Here is a 22,570-nt window from a genome sequence, read left to right on the forward strand (position 1 = left end):
TTGTTAGAACACTTTGAGACTAAACCAGGGGGCTTAGCCCACTGGCCACCGGGTCCTCACTTAAGTGAAGTGACCCGGGTTCGATCCCTCTTGGGAACGAATTGGTGATTGGAGATATAAGGTGGAGTTTGGTGAATGGAGAGATAAGGTGGTTCTTGGAGTGGATGGGGAACTAACTACTAACATCTAACATGACTTTGACCGATCAAAAAAAAAAAAAAAAAAAAAAAAAAAAAAAAAGAACACTTTGAGACTAATCCATTCTCATATGTGATTTACAGATCGTATTGCACTCAAATAAATTTTATGTAATGCGCACGATATTGAATAGTGGTTGTAGGTTATCCTCATCATAAAAAAGTAAATTAGGACAACTCGTATAGTTGATTAATTTAAAGTTAACCATAACTTTTTATCACATTTGTAAGACCATTCTGAAACTAATCCATGTCAAACTACGAAAATGCCACGGGACCTTAGATTTGTGTGCATGTGTTGGTCTAGCGTAGAGTACTTAATACCTAAAATCTAAAGTTTTGAGTTCGAATTTACCGTAGCACATTATTTTGTTTTGTTAAATTGTTAATTTATAGTATTAAAAAAAATGTACTTGTATATAGAGTTCGTTAAAAAAACAAAGACAAGCAATTGCAACAAATTGCTTATTTTATACTCCCTCCGTTCCATTGATCTTGTCGTGTTTTCCTTTTTGGGTTGTTCCATTGATATTGTCTTGTTTCTACATTTGATAATAATTTTACACTACAAACAATAACAATATGGCCCCACACTTTTACTACACTAATTATGCTCTCCTTAATAATTGTGCCCAAAAGAAAATATTGGGACAAGCCTAATGGAACGGAGGGAATAGTAATTTATATTTATAATGTTGTGGGTGCGTCGTTAAAATTAATTTATATTAAACGAATGAATACTAAACTACAATACTCGTGATAAAATATGCAAAGTTGCAAACGAGTGAAAATATTACTAGTATAAAATATGGGAATGATCGAGTGAAAATAATGTGAGGAGAGGGGGGGCCAATCTTGTGGAAACTTACAAGCGCATGTGATCTCATAAATACCACTGGTAAATTCAAAACTGTATGGAGTACTTGAAATAACTGAATCATAAATGCAACATTTTTTTTTCTTTCTGAGAGAAACAAACAGCTGTCAAGTTGTCATTATTTCAATCATTTAAATTAATTTTGATTAACTTATACCCCATTAAAAATATAAGATTGAAGAAATCTTAATATTTAGAATAAAAATACTCAATTATGCAAAGTAAACACTCCATTAAAATATTCTTGTTACCCAATAATTAACATCAAATTGTAATTAAAAGTGTAAGTCTTATTTACGAATATTTGTATGGTGCGAATCACTCACATGCATTAATAGAACACTTGAGTATTTTATTAGATACTTTATTAAGATACTTATAAAAATGTCTTGTTAGAGTATTTAATTTGAATAGTTTGAGCCGTAGGACATCCGCACAAGAGAATTTGTGTACAATAAAAGAGAACTAACAATGAGCATATTTCCAGCTCTGCCATGTCTCGCCAGAGCTGGGACGACTCGCCAGAGCTGAACTATCTAGAGCTGACTTCCAGCTCTGCCATGGCCACCAGAGTGAACACAATTCCAGAGCTGACTTCCAGCTCTGCCTACATCGCCAGAGCTACCGCTTTACTTGCAGAGCACACTGCTAGCTGGACTTTCCTTTGATTTCACGATGCTTATCTTTAAGAGTTCAGTTTTGCAAGGCCGAGTTTGATGGCAATTAAGATTGGAATGAAGTCTATAAATAGGGTCTTATTATTCATTGTAATAATCAATCCTTTGCCCTAATCTTTCGTTCCACCTTGGAGAATCATCCTTCCGCAAGGCAACCAAAGACTTAGACTTTTCCAGTTTTCATTATTTTTTAAGTTTTCAAGATTTTCGTTCTAGTTTACTTTCGAGTTTAATTTTACTTTAGTTTTTGTTTCGAGTTGTGATCAAGTGTAGGGATGGCAACGGGCCGGATCTGGACCGGGTCTGGCCAATACCAGATTCAGATCCGTTTTCATATACCAGATCCAAATTCAGATCCAGATCCAGATCCGTGGATCTGAAAATTTTGGATCCAGATCCAGATCCGTCAGATCCGCGGGTCCACGGGTCCAGATCCATGGATCTACTATTTTTAAATTAAATTTAAAAAATTTCACAAAATCAACAACATCTAATTTCCATCATGAAAAATATAACACAAAATACTTTTATCTAATTACTTTTAGTTTTTATTCTTTTGAATATAATTTATTTATTATTTTTAATTTAGATAATATTATTAGTAAACTAAATATAAAATATAAAAATATATATAGAATAAAACGGATCCACGGGTCGGATCTGGGCCGGATCCGGATCTAAAATTTCAAGATCCAGATCCAGATCCGTTTTCAAAACTGAGATCCAGATCCGTCGGGTCCAAAAAATTGAGATCCAGATCCGTAAAAACGGATCTGGATCCACGGATCTGGACCGGATCCAAGATCCACTGCCATCCCTAATCAAGTGTGGTTAATGTTTAAAGATAGATGTCTCGAATTTGGATTTGCATCACGCTGTTTTTTAAATATAAAATTTATGTATTGATTTAGTGGTATATCATTTAATATTTGAGACCAAATTAAGGTCTCAAGTTTGAATCCATGGTGACACCATTTTTAAAATTATTTATCCAATAATTAAAAGAGAGAGAGAGAGGAGGAAACGTATTTTGTACAGTCCTAAATAATTTTTTTTTAGAGGTACAGTCCTAAATAATTGTGTTACTATAACTTTAGACTTTAGTCACTGATAGCTAGCAAACGTATTTTCTAGATAATCTACACGGTTACTATGTGAACTAGCTAGCTAGCTAGCCTATACTCCTTACTAGCAAACAAGGTATAAATAAATAAATAAAATGGATTAATTAATTGTTTTCTTTTGTTTTCTATTATTCTTTTCTCTTTTACCAAAATCAAAATATGTTTCTATTTGGAAATTGGAATGTTCGGTAAAAAATAGATTGCTTATATAACGAATATTATTGACAATGTATCATACGTGCTACTAGTCCTAGAGTATAGTATACTACTCCATATTGTTATTGTAAATTTTTATGTAACACTTGACTGGTGTATAGATGCGCCCTCTCGTTTGATGTTTATCATTTTGAGCGTTTCTTTTCTTGTTTTTTTCGTGTTTCAGCTTTGTGTTTTGTGTCGTCTCTTTTGGTTTGTTTGTCTTTGATTTTTGATTTTCTTGCCATTTTGGTGTCTGGGGTAGCTTGGGGGCGATGATTAGGTCGGAATTCCTGAAATTTTTTCACGCTTTTATGATTTTGGTCTGTTACGGTTTTTCGTTGTTCCTTGTTCGTTTTAGACGAGTATTCTTTTTCCCCTTTAAGATTTTTTCCCGCTGAATTTTTTTAAAGAGATTTTAATGAGGCTCGACCCTTAGTCAGCTTCGTTGTGCTGTCAAAGGTTCTCTTAAGTTGTTTTTTTCATTTTTTTGGTTCTTCAATAAAATCGTATTTTAATAACTATTGTACATAGTTTTCAATGAAAATTGGAACAAGTTAATTTATGTATACATACGGTGTGAATAGGGTGAAATACCCACTTTCATAACTTATTTATCTATAAAACATATCCATCCTTATAATAAATATATGCTAAATTAATTTATCCATATTAATGTAAAGTATCGTTTCTATCCTTCGATGGTGATAGATTTGCATGGCTTTTAGAGAAATGATCTGTTGAGAAAAAGTAAATACTCCCTCTGTCCATGATAAATATGGTGTGGATGGAAGGGCACGAATTTTAAGAAAATATTGAAAGATTGTAAAAAGTGGAGAAATGGTCCTACCAAAGTTCAATTGTTAGGTAATTAATAAATATTAGTTGTGAGATAGAATTTTTGTAAATATTGAGTGTGATTGTGAGTAAAAGTATAAATGTCACTTATTATGGACGAACGAAAATAGCAAAAAATCATACTTATCGTGGACCAAAGGAGTACTAATTTTTGCGAAATTAATAAGGTGTGAACAAATCAATAATTAATTTTCAACATATTAAATAGATACGTATATTCATCAGTTATATTGGTTATTTGTAGAATTTACTGATGTGTTCATTTTTTTCATTTCTCACAAAAAAAATTAAATCAAAATAAATTTCTTAAATGAACCTAACCAAATATATATATTTATATATATATATATATAATATTTAAGAATATATATCGATTGGAGCTCCAAGAAATAGTTGGTGAAAACTGAAAGGAATGAAATATATAAAATTGACGTAAGACCGAATCTTAGTACAAATTAAAATAGAATTTGTCAATTAATACATCTAATCTGTTTTCAGAATAAGTAATGGAATGTAATTATAATGATCAAATTATAAAGAGTCTTCGAGAACAAGACCCTTTTATCATGTCAATCGCCAAATGCATTTATTAAGAAAATACATTAAATTCCCTAAAAAAAATACATTAATTCCTTAAAGTCGGTTAAACAAACTTGATACTACAAACATATTCAACTTTACTCAATTCATTGAAAAAAAAAAAACTTTACTCAATTCATTTACATTTAATTATTTAATATCCAAAACGAAGTAAACTTTACTTTTACTCTTATGCAATATTCTTAAAAAATCACCTAATTTCATAAAATTCACAATTTATTTAGGCTGTTCATATAATTCACAGTAATGCGAGTAACGTTTTTTAGCAGCTTCCTGACTTTTTCCAAAGCGACACGGCTTAATATCCCAACAAAAGTACTCTTTAAAGTAATTTGTGAGATGTTTTAATTTTTTTAGGGAAATAATAAAATGTTGTAAAGCTTCAAAGTGTTTGATAATCTTTGAGAGAGAGAAAGAAGAAGGGAAAAAAAAAAAACCCGTTAGTTTACTCCCTAAACAAAATTTGTTGAATAAAATCTTTACAATTTATCTTTCTAAAAGAGCAAGAGTGCCATAAACTTTTTTCTTTAGAAGAATTAATTTAACACTTAATTTAAAACACCTATGATTTTGTCAATATTAACATGTTACAAACTCAAGCATTCAAATAAAATGTCTTAAAATAACATGTAACATTCTTAAAACGTTTTACGAAGAATGGAAGATTTCTTTTAATATATATATATATTGAAGTAAATAAAAAAATTTAAAGACCGCACGACAGAGGACTTAGACCCAGGACCTCAGGCTTTGGGTATTAACCACTCATCGTTAGGCTAACACACGCACACTTAAATTAATGCAAAAATTGTGTGCGTGTGTTGATATAACGGTAGGTGGTTAATGCCCAAGGTCTGAGGTCTTAAGTTCGAGTCCACTGTCGTACGGTCTTTTCTTTATTACTTGTGTAATTTATAAAAAAATTAATATAGAAATTTAATATAGTTATTTAGTTGTACTTATACCCTCAAACAAATTTACAGTCAGGGTATTGTTGAAATTTCAGTGAAATTGGGGGGGAAATAAGTAAATTGACATGCTTAATGGTGAAACCCATGATATTCGATTTATGAAATTAATGTTCTCATTAATAAAGGGTGGGTCCGCGTAACGCGGGTTTCTTTCCTCGTGGGTCACGCCCGACCCGTTTTATAAGATTGGAATTTTGAATTAATGCTAGTAAGACAAAATATATTTAGATAAAAAATGATCAAATATATAAAATTGATTTATTTAAAATATTTGAATCAAAATAAAAATAATTTAGTAGGTTTTATTATTTTGTCTACATTATACTTAATTTATTATTTATGTACGAAAACAATAAAAATGTGATTTTTTTTTAAGTAATTTTTTTTACAAAGATAGCTCTAATGGGAACAAAACAGTAAAATTAATTAAATCATAATTTTTTAATTAAAAATTTTAAATAATTTTTTTGACCGTTTTTCTTAAATACTCCAAATAGCACCAGTGCTCTTTCGAATTTATCGCTTCAATTCAAAATCTACATAGTACTGTATTTAATATTTTGGCAGGAAATTGACCATTTATTTATTGCACTTGAAAATGCTTTCCCACTTTCCTATTGAAATAAATTGTTGTTTATAAGCACGAGATCAATTAAAAAAATTGAATTTGGACTTGGAATTTTTTCAAACAGTCAACTTGTCAGAAAATGAATAGAGGTTTTACTTATTTAAAATCCCCAAACATCTCAAAATATATTATAAGTAGGTCTCAAATTTTAGTACTCCTAATTAAGAATGACATGAATTTTAATAAAATGATTAGATATACTGTGAGTGGAATAAGAATATAATTTTTTATGTGAGTGTTAAAATAATTAGAATAGAATAAGAATCTCACCTACTTTTACTAAAAATAAAAATAGATACAAAATTGTGGAACATCCAAAAAAGGAAATATGGATAATAAAAGTTGGGACGTAGAATGTATAAAGAAACCCTAAACATAAACAGAAAGGACCGAAGATATTATATGTATTAATATTAGCAAATAAGGTCCAAATATAAGGTTGAGGTCTTAAATTCTAAATTTTTCAAATTCCAAATTTTAAGTGTGATATACTACGTTCGTTGTAACCTTACACAAAATTAGCAAATTTAAAACACGTCAATGCTTTTTATGCCAAACGGACCTATGAACTGCAAATAATTTCCAAAAAATGATCCTTCGTTATTCATTATTTGATTAATAATTTGTCTAATTCCTACAATTTGTTGGGTATATAAGATGAAATTTACGTGAAGACTTTGGTACTTTGTCATGGTGATCATGTCGAATATAAATGCAATGTATTAACACTTAGTAACACAATAAAATTAAATATTAACTATCAATTGATAAAATAAAATATTAACTATCAATTGATAAAATAAAAATAAATTCGACGGAAAGTGGAGATAAAATGTTTATATAATAGCACTATTAGGTAGGTATTTCTATAACATATACTAGTATTCGATATTTTGACTCGTCTATTTCATGGAAGGATTCCACTGACAATTTTAACCTTGAAATTCAAAAATATATCATTGCAATTTTTATTTTATTTTTTCAATCGTAACATGAAGCTTGGTAGCTATTATATGTGTCATAAAAATGAGTGATATTTGATGATATGGTTAATCACTAATAATTACACTTTTAAATGTTAGTAATCTTTATGACACGAATAGTAGCTATCAAGCCTCATGACATTAATAAAAAAAAATTGTAGTGTATGTTCAAGCACGATTAGTATTTTCTTTACAAAATAACTTGAACTTGGAATTTTCTCTTAATTAGTAGTTTTCAACTTGTCAGAAAATATTATATATTTTTTCAATTCTTAAACATTTAAGTTCCATCGATACATTATAGATTACTTATGCATGTATCCTGTATTCTTTTTTTTTTTTAAAAAAAATCTATTATTTTACAATTTATAACCAAGTTCACGGCCTATATATAGAATTATTATTATGGAGAAGTTTACAGATATGGGCTTCTAAAGTTTATGGGCTATTTTTTTAGTTGAAAAGATATGGGCTTTTTGCTACTGGGCTGATGATATTTTTGAACATATGCTCACAGTCGGGCTTGCAAATAGCGCTAGTGTTGAATTGTTGATTGTTGCAGATACTTCATTTTTATTTTTAATTATTATTAGTGGGTAAACAAAATAAATAAAACAAACAAAAGAATATACTAGGGTGAAGAACTCAGGAAACTAAGAAAGTGATGACTTTCTACAACCTTATTAACTATCTCTCATCATAAAGAAGCTGGTACACCATGATCTCAATCGATCCATGACGCGATCTTTAAATATCTTTATCTATTTATGTAAAATATCAAAAATAAATAAATAAATAAAAGACTCAAACGATTATTGAAGAACTGAACAAGCTTCGACACTTTTCCAAACTCTGAAACTTGAAGATAAACTACACACACAACACAATCTGTGAAAATATCTTGGTGTAGAAGAAGAAGAGAGGTGAAATGAAATAATAACAGAAAATATAATTTGCACATAAACCCATCTGCAAACAAACTTTGAACTACAGCCCTTCTTCTTCTTCACCAAAATCATGCATGCATGTATTTGCTTGAGGTAATATACTCACAAATCTCCACCTTACCTCTGCAAATTTATGCGCAAAACAAAATCATCAAAACCCCACCTCCGATTAGTCTTATCACAGGACCATTATGTCTCTTCAGATTCGAGACACAACGTTAATCAGCTCAAGGCAATAATCAAACTTAGAAATTAATTGGCCGGTAATGCTTTTGTAAGTATATCGGCTAGCAGGGACGGATCCAAAAAAATTTTATTGAGGGGGCACAATAAAAAATTAGCATACTATAAATATAAAATGTGTTTAAAAAAATTATACAACATAATCATTCAAGTCTGTTAGAATTAAAATTTACGCGTTTTCATTGATTGAAGCATTTAATTGCATGATCAACCATCAAAAATCTATTTTTCAATATATACAATTAAACTATCAATTATCCATATATCTCTCTCATCGTAGACGATTCTTTATGATATTCATCAAAAAATACCCTTTCAAACTAAGTATATATTTATTGGGAATTGAATATTTAAAGATTTACTTATTTATTAAATACTTTAATTATATATATACACATATAATTAGTTTAAATAAATAAATAAACTGTGGGGGCACGTGCCCCCATGGCAGGTAACGTATATCCATGCCTGTCGGGCCATATGTACATCACCCCTTTTAATAATATCTCGAACAAAATGTAGTATGATATTAATATGCTTAGACTGCTCATGAAAAATTTGATGTTTAACCAAATATAAAGCATTTTGGTTATCACATCTTATTCTCACATAACCTTGGTCTATTCTAAAATCAGATATCATTTCTTTTAACCAAATAGCTTCTTTAACTGCTTCAGTAACAGTCATGTATTCGGCTTCCGTTGTTGAAAGAGCTACCACATGTTGCAAAGATGACTTCCAAATGACTTCCTTTCAAATACCTACGAATATTCTTCAAAACCTCCCAATGCTTCCTGCCAGGGTCAGATATATACGTGCTAGTAACACTTATAGCATGTGATATGTCTGGCCTTGTACACACTATGGTGTACATTAGACTCCCAACAAAATTAGATTATGGAATATTCACCACTTTCTTATTTTTTCACTAAAGATTTTAGCTTGTAAGTATCTAATATTTTAACATGTGTAGCTAAGTGGACAAATACTAATTTTGTTGCATACATGTTAAACTTCTTGAGTACCTTTTGAATGTAATCATGTTGAAATAGCCATAATTTTCCGACAACTTTATCTCTGAAAATATCCATGTCTAAAATCCTCTTGACTTCCCCAAGATCCTTCATATCAAAAGAACTCTTTAAGTCCGCCTTAATTCTCGCAATCTCAAATTTATCCTTACTTGCAATAAACATATGTCATCAACATATAGAAGTAAATAGACACAATGTTATCCCTTTTCTTTAGATTTACCCAATTGTCATAGTCAGACTTTGTAAATCCAATCGTAGCCATATTCTCATCAAATTTCTTGCACCACTGTCTAAAGCTCTGTTTTAAGTCATACAGTGACTTCTTGAGTAGGCAGATCTTATCTCTTGAGCTTGGATGCATAAAGCCTTTAGGCTGAGTCATGTGTATCCTTTATTCTAGATTATATTGAGCAACAACAACTAACATGATTCTATTGGAAGTGTGTTTGACAATTGGGGAAAAAATCTCATTGTAGTCTATACCTTCATTTTGTGTAAATCCCCTTGCCATAAACCTAGCTTTGGATCTTATATGCTCTTTTCCATGACTTCATCATTTCTCTTATAAATCCATTTACAAGAGACTAATTTCTTATTAAAATGTCTTGCTACTCACACCCAAGTTCCATTCTTTTGAAGAGATTCCATTTCTGTCTTCATAGCCAATAGCTAATATTCTCTCTCTGGACTGTTCATTGCTTTCTTAAAGGTTTTAGTTTCTTGGTATTCAAGTTCCTCAGCAACACTAAAAGCATAGTAGACCATGTCAGCATGAACGTATCTTTGTGGAGGTGTAATGCTCCTCCTCTCTCTGCCCCGAGCTAATATGTAATTTTGTGTATATTCTCATTACTATTAGTTTCTTCTGAGAACTGATAATCTCCTTCAGTGACTTTTGTGTCAATATTATCTATTATAGATTGATATTCGTGGAAATGCTCCACGTGAATTGTGTCACCTATACTTCCCTTTTCCAGATTTCCATTCTCCGAGACTCTTTTCTTGGCTAGATATGGCATTTGAGACTCATCAAAGATCACATCCTTGCTGATTATGACCTTGTTCATCCCAGGTTCTGTGCACCAAAGTTTATAACATTTTACTCCATTAGGATATCCCAACATAACATATCTTAAAGCTTTAGGTTCCAACTTATCTTGTATGATGCGATAAGATCTGACCAGCCATGGTGAGTTCTCGACTTCCTCTGCTTGGGATCTTGTCCGGAGATGGCTGCCCAGGAAGACTTTATTTGCTGATATCTGGAGTGACTGTCTTACTCCCACCATTTCTATTTTCCGTGGCTGTTATTATTTGGTCATCTTCCTGTTGATTATCGCCTTCAGTCACGGGGCATTTCTCTTGCCTCCATGTGTCTGTGTTGTGCTTTTCCTTAGTCCGAGTCGTGTCAGCATGTGTTCTTGTGGAGTAAGGCTGCTTTGATTGTTTGGTTTCATTTTCACTATTGGTTCCCTTCTGTGCACATACCTTTTAACACGAGCACTGATATAGCACGTAGATTAGGTCACTGGCGGCGGGCTTTTCCCAGGGAGGACAAGAGGCATATCTATTTCCTGATCCTTTATTTGGTTATGCGGTTCCTCTGGACGGAAAGGAATAGCCGTAAGCACAGGGCTATTTCTTTTCGTGCTTCTCATATGATTTAGCAGGTTAATTATTTATCATCTGCGTCTTTTGGTTGCGGCGAGGACACTCACCGATACTCATTGGCGGGGATGCTCTCCGCAGGTTGATTTCATGCCCCCAGCTTTCCACATGAGGAGGACCCTTGGCTCCACTTTGGTGCGCTAGATCCCCCCGGAGTCCCCATGGGTGAAGCTGAACACAGATGGTTCTTTTGATTCACATACGCAGCGCGGTGCGGGTGGAGGAGTGGTGCGTGATCACACTAGTGCCCTCCTCATTGCCTTTTCCACTCCTTGTGCTGTCACGTCTAGTTTTGAGGCTGAGTTAGTTGATCTGCTCGAGGGTCTTAGGCTGGCTATTACGTTTTCCACTCATATTTGGGTTGAGTTGGATGCTACTGCAATCGTTTTGCTTATGTCTGCTAGTCATCATGATCATGCTAATATTCGTCATACTGTTGCATGGATCCGACAACTTGTCCAACATAGGCGGGTTCGTTTCACTCACATCCATCGAATTAGGTCCAAATTCACTAATCGTTCATGAACTGAAATTGGTGTTCGGTTACCCAATAACCGAATTGGTTAACCCAATCGATCATTTCAATGAAAATGATTTAGTTTATTGTGAGTGGAGAAAGAATCTTACTTAAAAGGTAGTGTTAATAGTGGTAATTAATTGAATTGAGAGTGGAGAATATGGTCTACCATGTGATAGCTAGTTTCCAAAAGTAAAATGAAGTATTTTTTGTGGACATCTGGTGCGTCGTTTTACACCAAAAATATCCGGCAGTCAGCCGGTATGCCCACACTGCGCAGACAGCAGTAAGCAAAATCGTCTCCCAAGGGACTGGCGAGAATTTCTCCAATTAAAGTCTGCAAAGTAACCACGAAATTTTGAGAAGAAAATATGGAAAATACTAAACTTAAAATTAAATAAATAAAATCCGAATAAACCAATTTTTCCAATTAACTAAAAGATGAATAAAAATTCCAACAATTAATAAAAGAATTCCAGCAATCAATTAAGTCCACCCTAGCTCAATTATTCCGATCATGGATGCAAAAATAACTTTAAATCATGCAAACAAACCAGTTATAATCACCGAAGACGCTTCTGACGTGATCTTATTTCTCCTTAATTATTCGGTAACCAGGAAGACGCTTCACTAATTACTACCCTAATCGACTGACAACCGTAAGAGACGCTCTATAGATTTAATGAGCCGATAGCATTAATATCTAGAGAAACCCGATTCAAAACCAATAAACTCTGACGCAGGATTATTGAATTAAGACTGCTTTTCCTTTGACCCTGATGTGTCAATTTACCACTAATCAAACCTAAACCACAATTACGGATGGCCGGTTCAATTGGCTATATAATTAATTCTAACCCAATAAATATTTGCAACTATCTAATGGATTAAAACAATTAATATCATTAAACATGGAGAATCGCATATGCAAGCATAAAATAAAGTATAAGAACAATTAGATCTCAAAGAATAATTTCGCTAGTGCTTCCCTAATCGATGCCGGAATAAACGAATTTAGCTAGAAAACATAATTAAATAACAAAAGAAATAAATAAATAAATTGCAAGAAAAAGATGAAAGAAATAAAACTTGAATTGCTCCAAAACTTGCGTCCAGAATTCTGCTCTCCAAAGTTGCAGAAGCTATGTGATATATTGTATTGTGTTTAAAGTGTGCTGAATACCATTATATATACTATCTAATAATCAAAACCTTAGTCTAATAAGGCAACTAAAACAAGTCTAATTAGGCAACTAGGCAACTAGTCTAATGACGTAAAAGCTAATAGGGAAAAGTGGTGCAAAGGTCCAAATTTGGAACTATTCCCAATCCCAAAACAATTTAAATATGATCAGTTAATAATAATCAAAGATCCAGCCCATTAATCCTTGTCCGCACAGCCTTCATTCTCTACCACTTCAAGCTTCAAAATTCTTCTCAAAATCATGTCTTTTCTTCAAAACCTATTAAATACCATCAAAATTCACATAAGACCATAATCCATATCCAAAAGATTATTTTTAACACGAATTAAACATAGAAACCACACCAAAATCCCCCAAATAAATGCGTATAAATACGCCCAATCAAATCCCCCCACACTTAAACAAAGCTCGCCCTCGAGCACCAAAAAGAACAAAACGACAGGGAAGGAACAAAAGAAGACTCAAAACAGCAAAAAACAAAGCTTTGGCAACAATATGATAGATAATACTCAAAGTCTTGATCAAGATACAATCATCCACAAACCACTAACCATGCTCTTGCTCAGAAAATTATGCCATGTTCTTCATTCAAGTCAAAATTGTGCAAATTCAATCCTGCCTCACCAAGTTCACTCAATTTCTCTCAAAAGACAAATATGGACAGAATATATTCACACAATTCACAACTTTATGCCTTCAAACACAGTTTGCCCTTATGTCACTATCTCCACCAAAATATGGAACCAATGCACAAATCAAAAGGTCTTGCATTTTGGTTGTAATGGGGCTTGGGTGCGTATAGGTGGGATAAACAAGGAAAAAGGATCAAAAAGGCTCAATATATGACTGAAAACATGCAACACACTGGATCTTCCATCAATAAAACTCTAGAGTAGCTCCTTAACATATCCACAATCCTCAAAAAGTATGCATCAACTCTAACATATACATATAGGACATAAACATGAATGAATGTATACACAATAAACCCTTTCTTTTCTTTGAAATTTTTCTTTCTTTTTTTTTTCTCTTTTTTTTTTTTTTTTTTAACCATTATTTTTTTTTTTCAACAACATATATTCTCAATAAATCAATGAATCATCAACAACACATTAACATGATAGGAGTACTCATCTTGTCATAACCTAGTGCATTCACATGTTTTCAAAGGACAAAAGCAGGTTGAAATAGGCTTAGGCTCAAAATATGTGAGGTTTTAATCAAACAAAAGAGGAGCAAATTAGGCACAAACGGGCTCACTAAGGGAATAGTGAAGGTTCAGATCATATGTTCAGGCCAAAATAATGGTTATTCCTAAATGCCTTAATCATTTTCATGCATTAAATTCTCAAACTCAGTCTTGACTATGGCAACAGGGTAAACCAGAAATTCAGCATAGAAGTTCGAATCAATCACTCATCAAAGAAACAATTGGAGCTAGTCATGTGTGCTCATTAAGGCTCAATCCTCACAATTTAGTAGGCTTCAAGTATTTTGATCAAATTTTGCACGTTTTTCTCATACAAGAACACCTACGAACATATGCACAATTCCATAACAAGAGCAACAGCCTATCATACCAAATCCAATATCCTAATCTCAACTCTTCACATCATCCATCATAATATTGCCAAAGGACTCGAAACTGACTCGAAAACCAAATCAACAGATCAACAGAGCAAAAACACACAAAATAAAGACACCCCCCCACACTTGGACAACACAATGTCCTCATTGTGTGAGAGTATGACAGACCAAAACAGAAACAACAGCAGATAACTAAAAGAAATCAAAAGCTTCAAAAACGAAAATCAAAAAGAAAGAAACTTCCCTGAACTGGAATCATGTAGGTGGGTGAGGAGGCTGAAGCTTCCGGCGATGAGGAATGGGCCACCGGAAAGGGTAGAGGCGCCGGCAGAGGACTCGTACTTGGTGTACGCAGAGGTGGGCGGGCGTTCGAAACTGCAGCAGCGGCGGAATGGATGGGGTGGTGTTGGGGGAAACCAAATTGAGGAAATTTTGACTTTAGTCAAAAAAACCTAGTTCCAGAATTTGCACCTTGGCCCCCAACTTTTCAGAAACTGGAGGGCAACCCCCAAACCTGCGAAATTGACCAAAACACACCCCAAGCTTTTTTTTTTTTTTTTTAATATATATATTTTTTTTAATAATAATATTTTTTTTTAAGAGAAAAAAAACGAAAATAAACAAAACAAGGGCAAGAAAAATCGGGTTGCCTCCCGATGAGCGCCTTTATTTAACGTCCTTGGCTGGACAGAAAAGAAGTTCAAAATCCTTAGACAATGGTTGGAGACGTCAGGCTGAGCGCATTGAACGACTCCATCTCGACTCCAGCATAGTATGGCTTGAGTAATTGTCCATTAACCTTAAAACACTTTCGTGTTTCGAGGCTTTGGATTTCCACAGCTCCATGAGGACTCACACTAACAACTTCAAACGGGCCCAACCAACGAGATTTCAATTTTCCTGGCATAATCCTTAAGCGTGCGTTAAACAAGAGAACCTTCTGCCCAACTTCAAAGGATTTCCTTCGAATGTATTTGTCATGTAGAAATTTAGTTCGTTCCTTGTAACGACTTGCATGATCATACGCCTCCAATCGAATCTCCTCTAATTCTTGCAGTTGAAATTTCCGCTCTTTGCCAACAACTTTCTCATCTAAACAGAATTCCTTCACGGCCCAAAAGGCTTTATGCTCCATCTCAACAGGTAGATGACATTGCTTCCCAAAAATTAGCCGGTACGGAGACATACCAATCGGCGACTTGAATGCAGTGCGGTATGCCCATACCGCATCGTCCAGTCTCAAACTCCAATCCTTTCGTCTCGGGTTGACTGTTTTTTCAAGGATGCTCTTGATTTCTCGGTTAGAAACTTCAGCCTGACCGTTGGATTGTGGATGATATGCCGTGGCAACTCGATGGTGGACTCCATATTTCTTGAAAAGTGCTTCCAAAGTGCGGTTGCAAAAGTGAGTTCCTTGATCGCTAATGATGGCACGTGGCACTCCAAATCTGTTAAAAATATTAGCCTTAAGGAACCCTGCAACAACTTTAGAGTCATTAGTGCGGGTGGCCTTCACTTCCACCCACTTCGAAACATAATCAACAGCCAAAAGAATGTAAGAATTTCCAAAAGAACTAGGAAACGGCCCCATAAAATCCATTCCCCAAACGTCAAAGATTTCACAAACCAAAATAGGGACTTGAGGCATTTCATTGCGAGAAGAGATATTACCTGTTCTTTGGCACTTGTCACAATTTTTGCAGAAATTGTAAGAATCCTTAAAAATAGTTTCCCAATAAAAACCACAATCGAGAATCTTACGTGCCGTTCTTTTGGGACCAAAATGACCTCCACAAGCATGAGCATGGCAAAAATTCAAAATTGAATAAATCTCCTCATCAGGGATGCAACGTCGTATCACTTGATCCGCACAGGTCTTCCACAAATAAGGATCATCCCATATGAAGTATTTTGCTTGGCTCCTCAACTTATTCTTACGGGCTGTCTCCATTCCCTTAGGAAAAACTCCAACAGTTAGAAAATTAACCAAATCAGCATACCAAGGAATGTTACCGTCGATGTGCAGCAGCTGTTCGTCTGGAAAGTCGTCTGGTATGGGCATACCGTCCGACACAGTCTGCAGTCTGCTCAAATGGTCAGCTACCAAGTTCTCGGCTCCCTTTTTATCTTTAATCTCCAAGTCAAATTCCTGCAAAAGCAGAATCCAACGGATCAAGCGAGGCTTAGATTCTTTTTTAGAGAGCAAATACTTAAGAGCTGCATGGTCAGAATAAACAACAACTTTAGAGCCAATCAAATAAGATCTAAATTTTTCACAAGCAAAAACGATGGCTAAAAGCTCCTTCTCCGTGGTTGTGTAATTGCATTGAGCCGGGTTGAGAGTTTTGGAAGCATAGTAAATCACATGGCTCTCTTTCCCAACTTTCTGCCCTAGCACTGCTCCAACGGCGAAGTCACTTGCATCGCACATGATTTCAAAAGGCTCTCCCCAAATTGGTGGTTGAATGATGGGGGCAGTGGTGAGTCTACTCTTCAACAAATCAAAGGCCTCCTTGCACTTGTCATCGAACACAAAAGACACATCTTGATGAAGCAACCTAGTGAGAGGTTGAGCAGTCTTTGCAAAGTCTTTTATGAAACGCCTATAAAACCCTGCATGGCCTAAGAAAGCACGAATCTCTTTCACATTAGAAGGATAAGGTAACTTAACAATCAAATCAATTTTCGCCTTATCAACTTCTACTCCTCTTGCAGAAATCACATGCCCAAGAACAATCCCCTCTCTCACCATGAAATGACATTTCTCAAAGTTCAACACCAAATTAGTGTCGACACATCTTTGCAAAACTTGTTCAAGATTAGTCAAACAATGGTCAAAAGAGTCTCCATGCACAGTAAAATCATCCATGAAAATTTCTATGCAACTCTCAATCATGTCAGAAAATAGGCTCATCATACAACGCTGAAAAGTACCAGGAGCGTTACATAATCCAAACGGCATACGGCGCCATGCAAAAGTGCCAAAAGGGCAAGTAAAAGTGGTTTTCTCTTGATCTTCCTGAGCTACAAAAATTTGAAAATATCCAGAGTAGCCATCAAGAAAACAAAAGAATTCCTTACCAGCCAATCGCTCAAGCATCTCATCAATGAAAGGTAATGGAAAATGATCTTTCCTAGTAGCATTATTCAACTTCCTAAAATCAATGCACATACGCCAACCAGTTTGCAACCTCATGGGAATCAACTCATTCTTCTCATTCTTAACCAATTGAAAACCAGACTTCTTAGGAACCACATGAACAGGACTGACCCATGTACTATCAGAAATCGGATAAATAATCCCTAGATCAAGCAATTTAAGAATTTCTTTAAGCACAACTTCTTTCATGACAGGGTTCAATTTTCTTTGAGGATCCCTAGACGGCTTACTATTAGGCTCAAGTAAGATTCTATGCATGCAAGTAGAGGGACTAATACCTTTGATATCGGCTATAGTCCATCCAATGGCAGATTTATGCATCTTAAGAAGACTTACCAACCTTACCTCTTGTTCTGCACTGAGTTCATTGTTGATGATCACTGGCAGCGTGTCATCCTCTCCTAAAAACACATATTTCAGATGCTGGGGCAGTACCTTCAAGTCCAGCTTCGGTGGCTTCACAACAGAGGGCAAAATCGGTTCTGGGCTGGTTGGTATGGGCATCCTGCTCGACAGGTGCCGAACTGGAATTTCCTCCGTTGAGTACAGCTGCATGATAATCTCTCTAATGGCTTCATTCTCCTCAGTTTTGGAGTTCTCTTTAGTTAGGGAACTGAAAATAACATGCTCAAGCTCATCCTCCCTGAAATTCTCAACAAATTCCTCAACCAAATGGTCAATAACATCAATCATGAACACAGATTCAGGATCCTCAACATGCTTCATAGCCTCAAAAATATTAAATGTGACAACATCTCCATCAAATTCAAGGCTAAGCATTCCACTATCCACATCAATTTTTGCTTTAGCAGTTTTCATGAATGGTCTCCCTAAAAGAATCAAGGATTGCTTAGCAGAATCATCCATATCAACAATATAAAAATCCACAGGAAAAATCAAATCATTGACCTTGACAAGGACATCCTCAACAACACCTTCGGGATATGCAGTAGACCTATCAGCTAACTGAATGATAACACGAGTGTCTTTCAAAGGTCCTAATTGCAAATCCTTATACACAGAATAAGGCATGACATTTATGGATGCTCCTAAATCTAGCATGGCTCTCTCAACAGTCTTATTACCTATAATGCATGGAATGGTGAACATACCAGGATCTCGACATTTTTGGGGTAATTTTCTTTGAAGAACAGCAGAAACATTCTCACTCACTCGAATTCTCGCATCATTCCCAAACTTCATTTTCTTAGAGCATAACTCTTTTAAAAACTTTGCGTACCTGGGAACTTGCTTAATTGCATCAAGCAAGGGCAAGTTTATTTCTACCTTTTTGAAGATTTCTAGAATATCCTTCTCTTCTTCAATTCTCTTGTTCTGAGCCAACCTAGAAGGAAAAGGTGGTGCAGTCAGTGATTGAGGAATTGAAACCTTAGGTTTTCCACTTACCTTAGAAGAGCTAGGCTCGGTGGATTCTGGTGACTTCTCACAAATTGCATCGTCCTTGGCTTCATCGGGCTTTTCTTCTTTGTCCTGCTGCTTAAGTTGTGGCTCAACTAGAATTCTCCCACTTCTTGTAGTTACAGCACTTGCATTTTCCTTGGGATTAATCTCCGTGACAGAAGGAAGTCGGCCTTGATTCGCCTGCAGCTTGTTCACCTGAGTGGCTAACTGCGTGATTTGTGTGCCCATATTACTCAACGCTGCCTGAGTTTCATGCTGGAATGCCTGCTGACTTTGCACCAAATTCTTCACAATTTCACTGCTCTGGGCGAGGCTCTTCATGATATCGTTCATATTGGGTGCAGAACTCGGTGCAGGACGTGCGGTATGGGCATACTGTCCAGCCTGCGGCGGATTCGGCGCGTACATCCCTGGTTCCTGCTGTCTCCACCTAAAATTTGGGTGATTTCTCCACCCTGGATTGTAGGTGTTGGAAAAAGGGTCGTTTCGCCTTTGCCTTTGTGCGTTCATCTCTTGCTCATCAGCGGATCCCATGCACGCTTGCTCAGTATTATTATCCTGCAGAGATGGACATGCATCAGTAGGATGATTATTTTCAAAGCAAATTCCACATTGAACGTGTTGAGTTTTAGAGACAGCAAGTCCTCTAACTAAAGAGGTGAGAGCATCAATTCTCTCGTTCATGTTGGAATCTTCTACTTTCTGCACTGGCCTATAACGATCATCATCCTCATCCTCATATTGTTGGCCATTTGAAACCATGTCAACGATGAGTTGCTTTGCTTCGTCCAAAGTTTTATTGGTCAAGCTTCCACCACAAGCAGCGTCAACAATTTTCCTATCAAAAGAAGACATACCACGATAAAAATAGTTAGTAAGCAATTGGTAGTCAGAAAATCCATGATCAGGACACTTGCGACACAGCTGTTGGAATCTCTCCCAATAATCGGCTAAACTCTCCGCCTTCTTCTGTTTAATGCTGCTAATGGCCATTCTCAAATTTGCAGCTCTGGACTCAGGAAAGAATTTTCGCAAGAATTGTTCTTCTAAATCTCCCCAAGTTCTAATCGAACCAGGAGGAAGATCAAAAAGCCAATCTCTCGCTCTACCCTGCAAAGTATGAGAAAAAGTCAATAGCCTCAAATTATTTTCAGTAAAACCATGAGGGCGTAGAGTTGAGCAAACTAGATCAAATTCAGCCAGATGCTTGTGTGCACTCTCTCCAGGTAAATCACCGAATTTGGGTAGCACTTGAATGAAACCAGGCCGTATTTCAGCGTTGCCATTAATGGCAGGAAGGACAATGCACAAAGGGCGATTGCTTCTATGACGGCCTAACTCTCTGATCAGTTGAGGTGGTTCCTGTCGAGGATCAACGATCTCTCTATCGTTCTCCTCATCACTATTATTACGGTCACCCATTGGATCTTCAATTTCTTCTTGATCCTCAAGACTCGGTGGAGCAGAATTGGATATCTTTTTCCACTCCTTAGCTTGCTTCTTCAACTTTCGTGCAGTCTTCTCGATTTCTGGATCAAAAACTAATACGCCTGTACGAGAAGAACGGGGCATAAACTAAAAATAAAATAACTAAAAATAAAAGACAGACTGAAATCAGTAAAATCCTGCTTAAAACCAATCCCCGGCAACGGCGCCAAAATTTGGTGCGTCGTTTTACACCAAAAATATCCGGCAGTCAGCCGGTATGCCCACACTGCGCAGACAGCAGTAAGCAAAATCGTCTCCCAAGGGACTGGCGAGAATTTCTCCAATTAAAGTCTGCAAAGTAACCACGAAATTTTGAGAAGAAAATATGGAAAATACTAAACTTAAAATTAAATAAATAAAATCCGAATAAACCAATTTTTCCAATTAACTAAAAGATGAATAAAAATTCCAACAATTAATAAAAGAATTCCAGCAATCAATTAAGTCCACCCTAGCTCAATTATTCCGATCATGGATGCAAAAATAACTTTAAATCATGCAAACAAACCAGTTATAATCACCGAAGACGTTTCTGACGTGATCTTATTTCTCCTTAATTATTCGGTAACCAGGAAGACGCTTCACTAATTACTACCCTAATCGACTGACAACCGTAAGAGACGCTCTATAGATTTAATGAGCCGATAGCATTAATATCTAGAGAAACCCGATTCAAAACCAATAAACTCTGACGCAGGATTATTGAATTAAGACTGCTTTTCCTTTGACCCTAATGTGTCAATTTACCACTAATCAAACCTAAACCACAATTACGGATGGCCGGTTCAATTGGCTATATAATTAATTCTAACCCAATAAATATTTGCAACTATCTAATGGATTAAAACAATTAATATCATTAAACATGGAGAATCGCATATGCAAGCATAAAATAAAGTATAAGAACAATTAGATCTCAAAGAATAATTTCGCTAGTGCTTCCCTAATCGATGCCGGAATAAACGAATTTAGCTAGAAAACATAATTAAATAACAAAAGAAATAAATAAATAAATTGCAAGAAAAAGATGAAAGAAATAAAACTTGAATTGCTCCAAAACTTGCGTCCAGAATTCTGCTCTCCAAAGTTGCAGAAGCTATGTGATATATTGTATTGTGTTTAAAGTGTGCTGAATACCATTATATATACTATCTAATAATCAAAACCTTAGTCTAATAAGGCAACTAAAACAAGTCTAATTAGGCAACTAGGCAACTAGTCTAATGACGTAAAAGCTAATAGGGAAAAGTGGTGCAAAGGTCCAAATTTGGAACTATTCCCAATCCCAAAACAATTTAAATATGATCAGTTAATAATAATCAAAGATCCAGCCCATTAATCCTTGTCCGCACAGCCTTCATTCTCTACCACTTCAAGCTTCAAAATTCTTCTCAAAATCATGTCTTTTCTTCAAAACCTATTAAATACCATCAAAATTCACATAAGACCATAATCCATATCCAAAAGATTATTTTTAACACGAATTAAACATAGAAACCACACCAAAATCCCCCAAATAAATGTGTATAAATACGCCCAATCAACATCCCAAAATGGCAAAATGGACTACTTTTTTAGGACGAAAGGAGCATTATTATTATTATTATTATTATTATTATTATTATTATTATTATTATTATTATTATAAAGGCGCATACATTGCACGCACGAATCATTCAAAATGTCGCACGAGCTAGGCGCGATAGGATGCGTTGCGCCTCGAGTCACCATCATCTGCATCGAAGGGCTTATCACCAAGGCTGGCTCGAGCGATGATGAGTCACCACCAATGTTGATACTATTATAATTCACTCTTTATATAATTAAAATGATTAAAATAATATTGTTTTGTTTGGAACATTATTTATGGTTTTATCAAGTTAATTTGAATTTTCGAACAATTTTATTTCATGTGTAAAATAAAATAAATTAAAATTAATGTACTCATTTAAAATTCAGAATTCATATGTAAAATTAAAATTCGATTAAAGTTTATATACTTAGAGACAACTTATCCTAATAAAAATAGAACTAGTGCTCAGTTCATAAACAAACAGATTACAAATTTGGGAAGCTAGATTGAAATTTTTTTTTTTGATCAGAAAATTAATAAATTTTATTAAAAATATAGCTGGTACCAGAGGTACCAATAAAAACAGAAAGGAAGCATGAGTAAGCAGAAAAACAAG

At 35.0% G+C, this 22,570-nt stretch overlaps 1 protein-coding gene across 1 annotated transcript; it reads right to left on the bottom strand.

Annotated features, from left to right (window-relative positions):
* Positions 1–18,792: 18,792 nt before the first annotated feature.
* LOC130998073 (uncharacterized) lies at positions 18,793–20,719 on the bottom strand. Its single transcript, XM_057923507.1, has 3 exons — positions 19,530–20,719; positions 18,879–19,451; positions 18,793–18,816 (listed from the first exon to the last, which is right to left on the bottom strand). The coding sequence occupies exons 1-3, from the start codon at positions 20,463–20,465 to the stop codon at positions 18,793–18,795; spliced, it is 1,533 nt and encodes a 510-aa protein (XP_057779490.1). The 5' UTR covers positions 20,466–20,719.
* Between the last annotated feature and the right edge of the window lie 1,851 nt (positions 20,720–22,570).

Source organism: Salvia miltiorrhiza, chromosome 8 (genome assembly GCF_028751815.1).
Source record: "Salvia miltiorrhiza cultivar Shanhuang (shh) chromosome 8, IMPLAD_Smil_shh, whole genome shotgun sequence".
Taxonomy (NCBI): domain Eukaryota; kingdom Viridiplantae; phylum Streptophyta; class Magnoliopsida; order Lamiales; family Lamiaceae; genus Salvia; species Salvia miltiorrhiza.